Below are 13,307 nucleotides of genomic sequence, written 5' to 3' on the forward strand. Positions count from 1 at the left end.
CCAATATCATACAATGCAGCCCCCCATGTATGAAGAGTGAGGCCAGTGTCCGGGTGGGGGAGTGTACTGTGTTGTCTGTGTGAGGGGTGGGAGAGGACGGGACACACATCATCTCACCTTGCATGCTGTCCTCGGCATGTGATGGGGGATGGGAGACTGTCCGGTGTCCAGCAATCTGCTTCTGCCAGAAGTTGAACACGGAGCAGAGGGGGGGGGGGCGTCTGGAGAGGCACAAGCCCAGCTCCCTGAGTGTGATTGGAGATCGGCTCCTGATCTTCTTCAAGCAGAAATCAGCTGGAGGGGCGGAGACCGGAGGGCAGTGAGCGCCGAGCTGGATCCCCAGGATTCTATGGAGGGCACTTCTGGCGCCCCGACTATTCTAATGTGCGCTCTAGACAAGTGGTGTGTGCTGCCTGGGGCTCGCTTGCTGTAGCGCTCAGGCGGCACAGCATGAGGAGTGCCACACCGGCCGGTCCACTACTGATTCGGGGTGCAGAATGGCGGCGCCCCCTGTTAAGCTGCGCCCTAGGCAGCTGCCTTAGTCGCCTTACTGGTAGCGCCGGCCCTGCTGTCACATTATACCTACATGCCCCCTTCTTTACATGTTCTAGCTGTCAGGGCATATTAAAATACCACAAAAACACGTGCATACATTCCTATTCTGATAAATATTTAGTACATGCTCACACATCTACACTAGCTCAAAGACTGACATACACACTGACACCCACACGCTCACTCTGTGATCATCTACTCTACAAATACAAGCAGACAAGGCAAAGATGTGGCAGGAAAAAATCCTCCTGATATCACAAGTCCAAGGAGACCGCCAACACTGAGTTCTTGAGGATCAGATATAAAATATCTGAGATTAGTTCAAAGTGCTCTGGTTTTATAAAAAATATAATTTAGGAAATTGGGATTTACTCCTTTAAAAGTTACATAAACAAAAGAATTGTTTTCTATCTGATCCTAGAGACCTCTGTGGCACTTATTTTGGGCTCCTAGGTTTACCTAACAAATGAGTTTGAAAAAAAAAATGTAAAGATGAACAAACATTGGACACCAATTGTAACCCCCCTGGTCCCTGCTGTACTTACCTCCAGGGCTGCTGGGCTATCGGTCCGGGGATCCAGAGATTTAAAATCCCCACTTTTCTCCCTCTTCATTGTGATGATGCTGACAAATCAGAACTGATCTGATCTGTCCTGGAAGCACTGCACAGAGAAGAGGGAGAAAAGTGTGGATTTCAAATCCCTGGACCAGCTGCAGGGACCCGGAGAGGTTAGCAGCCTGGAAGTAAGTATAATGCATTAAAGGTAGAGAAACTTTTTAGCTTTAGCTACTAATTGGGTATGACTGTTTTAAATGAATTTCCAGAAGCTTAGCACTCCCAGAATAAATTTCCTAATATATTTAATAAACTGTGAACTGATGTACACATGTGTGTATGTGTGTGTAAATGTGGATTTCATGTTTAGGTCCTTGTTCCTGCAGAAACTACATAGTGCAGGTTTTGTCTCTGTGAGGCAGCTGATGTTTAACTAAGATCAGGATCAAACAAGGATGACCATTAAGTGTATTTGTATTTCTGTCGGTCTTGTCCTTATGTGGGCTCAGGCTGTGTTATTGAATTTGTCTGTTATCAGTGTAGACAGTATGCTGTTTGGTTTGGCGCACTCTTAGGTGGCAAAGACATGTTCTAAGAACTACAGAGTGAGCAAGGATTAAATAATAGATTGCTCTCCTTTTTTATTAAATTGATTACTCAGATACTGTTCTGCTTCTGAATGTATTTCATTCCAGAATGCAGTCCTTTATTCTGATCACATTGATTAAGCAAAATTAACCTGCTCCTCCAATATCAATCAGACTCTAGTGCTAAAGTCATGTAGGTAATTTCTGTCACTGAAAACTTTCTGTAAACAGGTTTGTATTTTCTAATTCAGCACAATAGGCCTATATGCAGGATTTCATCGTTTGGAAAAATAAACTCCTTGCTCCCGACCTGGAAATATACTGCTCAGAACACTTTTTAATCAGAATTTAGCATCAAGTCAATTAAACTCCTGGGATATTGATCTGGTCAATTAGGTAGCAGAGGGGGTTGTTAATCAGTTTCAACTGCTTTGGTGTTAATGCAATAAACAACACGTGCACTACATGGACAACTATGAGACAACCGACAAAACAGGAATGGTTTTACAGGTGGAGGCTACTGACATTTTATTTCCCCAACTCATCTTTTCTGACTTTTTTTTTTTTTTTTTACTAGATTTACATTTGGCTAGGGTCAGTGTCACTAGTAGCATGAGGCAATACCTGGACCCTATAGAGGTTGCACAGGCGGTCCAACTCCTCCAGGATGGCACATCAAAATGTGCCATTTCCAGAAGGTTTGCTGGGTCTCCCAGCACAGTCTCAATAGCATGGAGGAGATTCCAGGAGACAGGAAGTTACTCTAGGAGAGCTGCACAGGGTCTTAGAAGGTCCTTAAAGCAGTTGTAAACCCTAAAAAATAAAAAAAAAATAAAAAAAAAACCTGCAAGACAAAGGCATAATGAGCTAGTATGCATTGCATACTAGCCCATTATGTGTAACTTACCTTAGAACGAAGCCCCGACACGGACCCCCGGACATCGCTGCGGGCGCTGCCATGATCCCTCGCCGTCTCTTCGGGTTCGGCGGCTCCGGCGCGGTGATTGGCCGGAAGAGACGGCTCCGGCGCGATGATTGGCCGGAGCCGCGATGTCGTCACTCCCGCGCATGCGCGGGGGAGTGATTTTCCGGCAAGCTCCCGGCAAACTAATTGAAGGTCCCCCCGGACCTTCAGAGCGCATGCGCCGCTCGCGCGAGCGGCTGCATGCACTGTAAATATCTCCTAAACCATGCCGGTTTAGGAGATATTATTTGTACCTACAGGTAAGCCTTATTATAGGCTTACCTGTAGGTAAAAGTGTCAAAAAGCGTGATACTACCGCTTTAACCAATCATCAGAACCGGTATCTGCTCCTATGTGCAAGGAGAAACCGGATGAGCACTGCCAGAGCCCTACAAAATGACCTCCAGCAGGCCACTGGTTTTAAATGTCTCTGAACAAAAAATCAGAAACAGACTTGATGGTGGCCTGAGGGCCCGACGTCCTCTAGTGGTCCCTGTGCTTACTGCCCGCCACCCTGGAGCTCGATTGGCATTTGCCATTGAATGCCAGAATTGTCTGGTCCGCCACTGGCGCCCTGTGCTTTTCACAGATGAGAGCTGGTTCACCTGAGCACATGTGACAGACGTGAAAGTGTCTGGAGAAGCCGCGGAGAACAATATGCTGCCTGCAACCTCAATCAGCATGACTGGTTTGGTGGTGGGTCAGTGATGGTCTGGGGAGGCATATCAATTGAGGGATGCAAAGACATCTACAGGTTAGACAATGGCATCCTAACTGCCATTAGGTAACGGGATGAAATCCTTGGACCCATTGTCAGACCCTATGCTTGTGAAGTGGGTCCTGGGTTCCTCCTGGTGCATGACCATGCCTGGCCTCATGTGGCGAGAGTATGCAGCCAGTTCCTGGAGAATGAAGGGATTGATACCATTGAATGATCCCCACACTCGCCCTGACCTAAATCCAATAGAACACCTCTGGACATTATGTTTCGGTCCATCCAACACCGCCAGGTTGCACCTCAGTCTGTTCAGGAGCTCAGTGATGCCCTGGTCCAGATTTGGGAGGAAATACCCCAGGACACCACCCGTCGTCACAGTGGGGGCCATATAAATTACTGAGTACCGTTTTGAGTTTCTGCAATGAAATTTCAGACAAATGGAATAGCCTGCTGCATCATTTTTTCACTTTGATTTTCAAGGTGTCTTTGAATTCAGTCCTCTGTAGGTTGATAATTTTAATTTCCATAAACAATGTGGCACTTTTTCGATCCTAACATATTACCCAAACCAAATCAGTATAGAATATCCAGCATGAGATTTTTCCCCATTGAGATCTAAAGTGTTTTTTTAAAGTGTTATTTTAATTTTTTTGAGCAGTGTATATTAGTATGTAATAAATATTGCTTTATTTTGTCTTGTATTAGGGGAAGGAGGGAAAGGAATCCTGGGCATATCACATTTATACTTTTAAACGTATTTAGTGTATTGTGACAGGTACACATTAAAGGAAAAACTGCAAATCACAGGGCACCATAGCATAAAGTTTGTGAGGCCCTAACATCTCCTCTTTGTGGCAATTTACCCTTGGGCCCCTAAAGCAGCAGCATGGGCTACTTTGGTGTTAGTATAGTTTTGTTTAGAATGGGCATAAATGCCACCACATAGTTCTCTGTACATTATTTTGCTGGTAAGCCTGTACACTGCAGCCGGTCCAACAGAAGCTGGCTTCTGTTGAAGCGGTATGACCGAAAAAGATATGTTGACCAATGCGTCCCCCTGTCTGAACGCTCAGCGGGGGAGATTACTGTACTAATGTCAGATTGTTAGTACAGGATCTCCTCCTGAACTCTTCAGTTTTTTTTTTATTCAGCCTGCTGGGTTGAAAAAAAAAAAACCTGGTAGTGTGTACTAGACTTAAGTTAGTGGTCTGCCAAAATTGATCTCATGTAATAACAGATTTTATTCCCATTTTTCAGTAGGATTAATGATTTTTTAGGATTCTAAACATTATATTACTTTCACAGTTCTAATCTGTCGTTTAATATGGTCTGTTTGATTTAAATAAAATGTAGCTTTCATCGCGCATTGTCTTTCTGCAGATTCAGTCAGCAGAGAAGGATCGGGAGATTTCAGAGCTCTCCTGCCATGTTGAAGTACTACTAAGTGAAAAGAGCAGACTGGAGGACCTTGTGAAGGTAAGAAGTTTTTGTACCCTTTATTTTATACAGGAGGCTGTGACTTGGTTCAGCTGAAACATACACATCAGGCATGTCCGATAATGATTTTCCACCTAGAGGATTTATCTTTCTGTAATTTGTGTGTGCGCTAAGTAATAAAAAAAATTATGTATTAACCATGTTATTGCTGACCAAGTATCTTCATAGTCTTCCACTAAAAAAGCATTAATTTCCGATAGAAAAGCAAACCTCTCGTGTATCTTTAGACTGGTAAAATAGGTGAAAATATCATTCTGAATATTGCTGGGTAATGTGGGCAAATTGCGCCCAATGTACTCGCATACTACAACGCAGGATATAGTAATCAAATACATCCTTTTTTCTTTTTTCATTCAACTCTGAAAATCTAGCATTAATTTGTAGTGTGCCAAGATCAGTTATTCCCACCTGTTTGCTCAACAACCATCTTTTTCTGTGATCAGGCTTAGTGATGATCATATCAGGGGAATCACAAAGGGCTCATGCACATGGGCATTCAATAAGCTGAATTCGGACTCGTAACGTATATGGTATTGGTCCATAGCATCAAGCTGTGTAAACCAAAACAAAATTTTATGTTAATAGGCCAATTTTGATTGTCTTTTGCACTGTAAACATTTGTACGAACATTTACATGCATACAGCATGAATGGATCCTTTTGCTCTGCTGCCTAGTATATTCTGTGCTGGCATGTAAACATCAACAAGGTGTAGGCAGCAGCGGCAGTGCAGGTACAGAATGACCTTTGACGTCAGTCGTTCTGAATGCATGAATGACTCATTCAAGGGAGATGTAAACATTAGTTTGTAATCATATACGCATACTGTAGAGGGGAGAGGGAGTGTACGCAAATCAGCCCATATGGATATAAACCAATATATGTCCATCTAGGTTCAGCTGCAGTACGGACTATTTGTTAAGCAAGATTGCTTTGTAAGTCAATGCAATAGTGTGCATGATGCCAAATACGTCTTTGATTCTGCTGCTTATCACATACATTTTTGGATGAATTGTATCATTATACAGACTGGACCAAATCTTTATGCAAATATTTAGGAAAATCAAAAAATCTGCAATTTACCAGATTTTCGAACAATGCACTTTTGAGCCAAAAACATTTTTAGAAAAGGTAGAAAAAAAAACTTTGCTGACAAGTGTAATTCGTGGGATGTTGCCTGACATCCTTCTCTATGAACAGTTTAGCAAACATACAGGCACTTTGGCGGCTGTTGTGAGTCTCACAAACAATTAGGCCTCTTGCACATGATACTCCTGTTTAAGCATCTACTTTTTCAGTCTTTTGTTTTTTTGCATGTATTTGTGCATATATGCGTTTGTGCAATTTCACGTACAAATGTGTGAAAATGTTTTCTCACGTTCTTGTTTTGCACATTATATAAATGGGCATTCGTGAGCATTTGCACGCATGAGGCATAAATTACTGACCAAAAAAGCTGATTTTTCTATTTATTTTATTTTTTTTATTTCACTGAAGAATGCACGCCGCTTGTTTATGCACATTGCAATTAATGGGCTGTATTTTAGCTCAGTTACAAAAAAAAAAAAAAAAACTGAGCTTTTTTTAGCTGCAGTATGCAAGAGGCCTAAAAGTTTTTTCTTATTTTGAAAATGATACAACATGTCAGCTTTGCTGCCAGTTAACAAAGATACAACCAAAAGCTTGTCATACTATTGCATGGACACTCGGGTGTATAGTCTAAGACCGAATGGAGAATGGGAAGGACACAACCAGCGCTATCTGTGAGCCTCAACCTCAAATGAAGCAAACCAAACCAAATGGTAGGAACCTACTTTGGATTGATTTGCTCAATTCTAATTTTCAGCATTAGGAATGCAGCATGCGAGCAGCATTAATAAGCACTGCAGTGTGTTTTAACACCTCAGTTTTCACTTTAAATTTTCAGGATAGGTCAGAATCACATTTGATAGGATTACCTTCTGTACTTGTTTACATCCATATTAAAGCAACCCTATCAAAGGGTCAAAACAACAAATGCCAATACCCAGGGCTGGCCCAAGACATTGTGCTGCCTGGGTTCAAGAATGAAATGCTGCCCCCCATCCCCCCCCAAAAAAATTCACGCCCTCCAAAAGGCCCCCACATTCTATAGGACTATGAAAGCAGTCAGAGGGGTGTGAGTGTGTACGGAGTGACAGCAGGACAGAGCAGTAGCAGTAGACACTGGGCAGATGAGCACACCAGGCTCTCTCCTGTCTATAGTGCCACAGTGCCCTGCAGTGCTGCGAGCATGGTACAGGAGAATGCAGTGCTGTGGGCATAATACAGAAGAATGCAGGGCTGTAGGCATGGTACAGGAAAATGCAGGGCTGCGGGCATGGTACAGGAGAATGCGAGGCTGCGGGCATACTACAGGAGATGCAGTGCTGCGGGCATGGTATATGACACTGCATCTTCTGTAGTATGCCCGCAGCCCCGCATAATGTCAGGTAGTGTGGCTGTGGAGGAGTGTCACTTACCTGTTCCTTAGGCTTTAGATTTGAAAATGGCGCCGGCCGGCACCAACACGTCACCGCGCATGCGCCGCTGCCGCTCGGGATAGCCCACACATGTTCAGCTATTTCCGGAAATCGCCGAACATATACAGGTTTTCATGAGCGCCGGCGCAGTGTGCATGTCGGGCCGGCCGTGGACTTTTTTTTTTTTTTTGACTTGAGCCAAAGAAGAGAAGAGGCGGCGGGGGGCCGTCCCTCTCTAAGTGCCGTCTGGGTCCCATGGTCCCACCGGGACCCATGGTAGGGCCGGCCCTGCCAATACCTGCAGAAAGAAAAGGCTCTGTACTACACCATCTTGCAGCCTGTATTTTAAAAACATCACCATAGTGCTGCTCCTCAGCCCTCCACAAGTATTTGACTGGCTGGATAAGGTAAATGCCTGTTGCCCCTGTAGCAGGAATTCTTCCTCTTGCTGGCTTCTAAATCCTGCAGTGACATATGAACCAGCAGAAGGAACCACAACATGTTGTGTAGTTAGCAGGAATCCACACATCTAAGAAGTGTTGAATATTTTCGGTGGATGAGGAGAAGCATTGGGATGGTGTTTTAAAATACTGGCTTCCAGAAAGGTAAGTATAAAGCCCTTTTCTCTTACTTCCCCTGACAGTCGCCGCCCACTCATACAGTCTTCACCAATGGGTATTGACCTCTTATCCACAGGAGCAAGCTAGGCATAAGACTTGTTAAGAACAAAGCAATTTACATAGACACACCTGTAGGGGGCTGTCCCTTTGGTCCAATACCCCCCTGCTGTCAGCCTTCCCAACTCAGTTTGTCTTCTGCCTAGTTAGGAGTAAGATAGGAGATCCCTGTGCCGGGGCTACATGTCTCAGCCTTTCTTCTGTTTTATTACTTTTATTTTCTGTAAAAGTGTTTTCTTTGCACTACTAGCTTTTTATTTGTTCTGCGCTTAGTTAGTCGGATCTTCGGAAGACTACAGCGTTTGCGGAGCTGAAAATCGGACTGGTCGTCCTGGTACTCCAGGACAGAGGATCTTATGGAATCCCAGCCCGCCATCGAGAGTTTAGCGGGCTATGCATGCGCCCTGGCCTAGCAAACGACCTGCCCCTGTCCTCAGGGGCAAAAGCCTGCCTCAACATGCGGTTTTGACCACGCGACGCATCCTATTTCGGCTGATGGCTCCCCCGCCATCTGGGGTGGGGAGTTCCCGCGATATCGAGGCGCCCACGCCATATGGATCGGTAAGTAACTTCTCTGTGGGGCCTCTGTTTGGGGATGACAGTCTGCTGATGTCTGTGCTCTCCCCTCATGTCTGTGTCCAGGGCTCGCATCCCTCCCGGTCCCTACGGGGGCCTCTTGGCGCATGTATCGCCGTGGGGGGATCTCTGGGGGTCCCTATCCCTGTTCACTTTATCAGTGTGTTTGGGGGTGCAGACATGGCGGTGCGAACCGCTGCGGTGCAAAAAAACGCGGGTCCGCCATTTTGGGTATGGGCAGCTGCTCTGGCCTCACTGTGGGCACTTTGTGCAGCTCTCTATGTAGTGTTTTTGGCGCCTTCGGACGCCATCTTGTGTGTGGCAAGGTGTTCTTCTTTGCACATGTTCGGCCATTTTCCCGAAGCCTCCCATTCAGTTGCATTGGCAACCATTTTCCCTTAGACCAGTTCCTGTTCAGCCTCTAGCGGGTGACATCATTTCCTTCCTGTATGCAGAGATCGTTTCCAGCAGCGTGGTAACACTTCTGGGGGTTCTTTTTGCTGGTTTTGGGGAATGTTCTTCTGTTTTCAGTGCTTTTCCCATCTCAGGGGGGTACCTTAGTGTAATCCTTATTGCAGTGCATTGCGGTGGGTCGCCGCAATCACGTCTTAAAGGGCCAGCACCATAGTATTTTTCTCATGGAGTCCCAGGACTGCAAATTCCCCCCAGCCTTGGTGAATGATTCAGGCACACCTGAATCTTCACCTTCTCTTGCTGCTGCACTTGCGACTTTAGCGTCCAAGGTGGATTTATTGATGTCAGAGCGGGGTTCTAGAAAAAGAGCTAGGATTTCATTATCCTCTGATTCTGAGTCTGATATGGTTGACCTGGACAGTTTACCCCCTGAGGGGTCTCAGTCCTTTCATTCTGATGTGTAGGTGGAGGGGAAGGAGGAGGATGATCCTTCTCCTGAAGCGGCTAAAGAACACGCTGCTGTGTCTTATTGCATGACACTACATTTAGAGGATGAGCCCAACCCACCGGGTAAGCAGTCTTCCCTTGGGACTCGCAGAACCCGGAAAGCGGCACAGGTGTTTTCTTGTCCCGCTGAGTTTCACGAAACGGTGAACGAACAATGGCGTAATTTAAAGCACCCTTTTGTGGTAGCAAAACGGTTTCAATTTCGTTACCCTTTCGCGTCTCCTACGGATTCGCGATGGACCGTGTCCCCTAAAGTGGATCACATGGTGTCCAGGTTAAACAAGGCCACTCTCATGCCCTCGGAGGATTCTCTGGTGTTAAGGGACCCTACGGATAGGCGGGTGGAATTTCTTACTCCCCACGCGTATATGGTGGCGGGTTCTTTACTGAAGCCCATCTTCGCCTCTGTTATGGTCTCTCAGGCTGTGGCTGATTGGGCTTAGGTGCTCAAACACACTCTGGAGGCGGATTCCGCCCCTCCGACTACTGTGGAGATGGTAGAGCAGATGCGTCTGGCGGTTTTGTACCTGTGTGACGCGGCCTTGGATGAGGCTCCTCTAGCAGCACGGCTGTCTGGTGTCACGGTGCTGCTTGTCGTTTAATGTGGCTAAAGAGGTGGTCGGCTGACCAGACTTCCAGAAAGACGGTGTCTGACATCGCTTATGCGGGAATCGTCTTTTTGGGGATTCCCTGGACGAATTGGTTAAAGGGGTCACTTGGGGCAAGAGCACTCTGCTGCCCCAGAACCCCAAGGGTAAGTATTTCCACGGGAAGCGGGGCCCTTCCTTTAAACCAAATCAGGGGTCCTTTCGTGCCTTCAAGGCACAGGACAAGGGGAAACCCTTTAAGGGCCAGGGGGGTCAGAGGAAGCCCTGGGTGGGCAAGCAAAAATCCACCCACGCCGGCCCGGCGGGTCCTTCCGCCTCCACCTGAAGGGACGCCCTCACCCATTACAGGGGTGGGGGGACGTCTGCGTGGTTTCCTAGAACCTTGGCTGCCCTGGATTCCGGACAGGTGGGTTCAGGAAATCATTCGATCAGGATACAAGATCGAATTCCTTTCGCGGCCAGCGGACAGATTCTTTCCCTCAAATCTTCATTTGACCCCAGATCGGTTGCACGATCTTCATCTGGCGGTTCAGGATCTCCTCGCCCAAGGGGTGGTCGTCTTCCCGGTGCCTCATCGGGACAGGTTTCGGGGGTTTTACTAGAATCTGTTCACTGTGCACAGGAAGGAGGGCAAGGTACGTCCGATTCTGGACTTGAAAGCTCTGAACCGCTTCGTGCAGGTTCAAAGGTTCCGCATGGAATCCCTCCGTTCGGTGGTGGCCTCCTTAAGTCCGGGAGATTTCCTGGCTTCCATCGACCTCAAGGATGCGTATTTACACATCCCCATATTCGAGGGTCATTAGAGGTTCCTCCGATTCGCAATAGCGGAGGATCACTATCAGTTTCGGTCTCGCTTTGGCTCCAAGGGTGTTTACCAAGGTGCTGGCTCCCGTTCTGGCCCTGTTGCGGCCACAGGGGATTGCGATCTTGGGATATCTGGACGATCTCCTGTTAAGATCGAATGCCAGCCCGAGCCTATTGCGCGATCTGTAAACTACCGTTCAGACGCTCCAGGAGTTTGGGTGGACCATCAACGTTCAGAAGTCGACCTTGTCCCCTTCTGTTCGTCTCCCTTACCTGGGAATGGTCCTGCACTCTGCCCAAGCAAAGGTTTTACTGCTGGAGGACAAGCTCCGGACTCTGCAGGACGAGGTCAGGTCCCTCCGGGACAAGGATTCCTCGTCACTCTGGGCCTGCATGCGGTCCCTGGGGTTGATGGTGTCAGCCTTCGAGGCAATACCATTTGCACAGTTCCACACGCTATCTCTTCAAGTGGAGATCCTGGCCAGATGGGACAGACATCCTCAGTCCTTGGGAAGGAGGATATCTCTGAGTCTCCACGTCAGAGAGGATCTTCTCTGGTGGCTTCAGTCCCCGGCTCTGACGGAGGGAAAATCCTTCCGCCCATTATTGTGGATGGTGATCACCACGGATGCCAGTCTGTCGGGCTGGGGTGGCATTCTGGCCATTCTGTCTGCCCAGGGCACTTGGTCGGAGGAAAAATCCTCCCTGCCGATCAACATATTGGAACTGCGAGCGATCAGACTGTGCTTGTTCCGTTGGTCGGTTCATCTTTGGGGCCGCCCTGTGCGGGTGCAGACGGATAACGCCACTGCGGTGGCTTACATCAATCACCAAGGGGGCACCAGGAGTGCCCGGGAAGTGACCAACATTCTGTCTTGGGCCGAGACGCACGTCCCGGCGATTTCGGCAGTTCACATTCCAGGTGTGGAGAATTGGCAGGCCGATTATCTGAGCCGCCAGACCCTGGACCAGGGAGAATGGTCCCTACACCGGGAGGTGTTTCAGATGCTGTGTGCGAGATGGGGAACCCCAGATGTGGATCTGTTTGCATCTCGGCTAAACAGCAAGGTGGGAAAGTTTGTGGCAAGAACGCGCAATCCTCTGGCAATCGCCTCGGATGTGCTGGTGGTGCCTTGACATCAGTATCGCCTGATTTATGCCTTCCCCGATTCAGTTGTTGTCCAGGTTCCTTCGCAGGTTAGTCTCGGAACCGAAGTTGGTGATTCTGGTGGCCCAGACTGGCCGCGCCGGTCTTGGTACGCGGACATCATACAACTGGTCGTCGAGCCTCCATGGCGACTCCCATTACGGGACGATCTGCTGTCTCAGGGGCCGATCTTCCATCCTGCTTTACAGTCGCTGGCTTTAACGGCATGGCTGTTGAAAGCCAGGTCCTGAGAGATCGTGGTCTCTCATCGGCGGTCATTCCTACCCTGCTCAAGGCTAGGAAGGCCTCGTCCGGTAAGATCTATTACCGTACCTGGAAGGCTTATTGTGCCTGGTGTGAATCCAGGGGCATCCATCCTCGCTCCTTTTCGGTGGCGAGGGTGCTGGCCTTCCTGCAAACTGGTGTGGACCAGCGCCTTGCGTTGACAACGATTAAGGGCCAGTTATCTGCACTGGCTATCCTTTTCCAGTGCCCCTTGGCGTCAAACTCTTTGATACGCACCTTTGTTCAAGGAGTGCGTCATTTGGCTCCTCCTCGGAGGGCACCTTTACCTCCTTGGGACTTGAACTTGGTTCTGTCCATTTTGCAACGTCCTCCCTTTGAAAACATCAGGGAAATTTCTCTTCCTCTGCTGTCATGAAAGGTTGCCTTTCTGGTGGCGATCACATCTGCCCGCAGAGTGTCGGAGTTGGCGGCCCTGTCTTGCCGCCCCCCTTACCTGGTGGTTCATAGGGATAAGGTGGTCTTGCGACCTAACCAATCTTTCCTTCCTAAGGTGGTTTCTGATTTTCACCTTAACGAGGATATTGTCTTACCTTCGCTGTTTGCGAATCCTAAGCATCCTAAGGAGTTTGCCTTACATTCCTTGGATGTTGTTCCGGGCGATCAGGGTTTACCTGTCGTCCACTGAATCCTTTAGGAAGTCGGATTCTCTTTTTGTCCTTCCTGACGGACCTCGGAAGGGTACGGCTGTGTCTGCGGCAACCATTTCAAGATGGATCAGACAGACGATTGTACAGGCCTATTCGATTAAGGAACGGGTACCGCCCTTCCCTGTCAAGGCGCACTCTACCAGGTGAGCGTGTCATGGGCTTTTCGGCATCAGGCTTCGGTGGCCCAGGTGTGCAAGGCTGCGACTTGGTCGTCCGTGCACACCTTCTCCACATTTTACAACCT

The 13,307-nt window shown here is 47.9% G+C and overlaps 1 protein-coding gene across 1 annotated transcript in view; it reads left to right on the forward strand.

Moving 5' to 3' along the window:
• The window catches only part of TAX1BP1 (Tax1 binding protein 1), a 250,625-nt gene that overhangs the window by 207,785 nt on the left and 29,533 nt on the right, over positions 1 to 13,307 (forward strand). Inside the window, exon 14 of the mRNA XM_082257735.1 lies at positions 4,761 to 4,856. Within this exon, the coding sequence (XP_082113861.1) occupies positions 4,761 to 4,856 (96 nt within the window). The remainder of the gene's footprint in view (positions 1 to 4,760; positions 4,857 to 13,307) is intronic.

The sequence above is a fragment of the Pelophylax lessonae genome, assembly GCF_965119305.1.
Source record: "Pelophylax lessonae genome assembly, chromosome: 5".
NCBI lineage: Eukaryota > Metazoa > Chordata > Amphibia > Anura > Ranidae > Pelophylax > Pelophylax lessonae.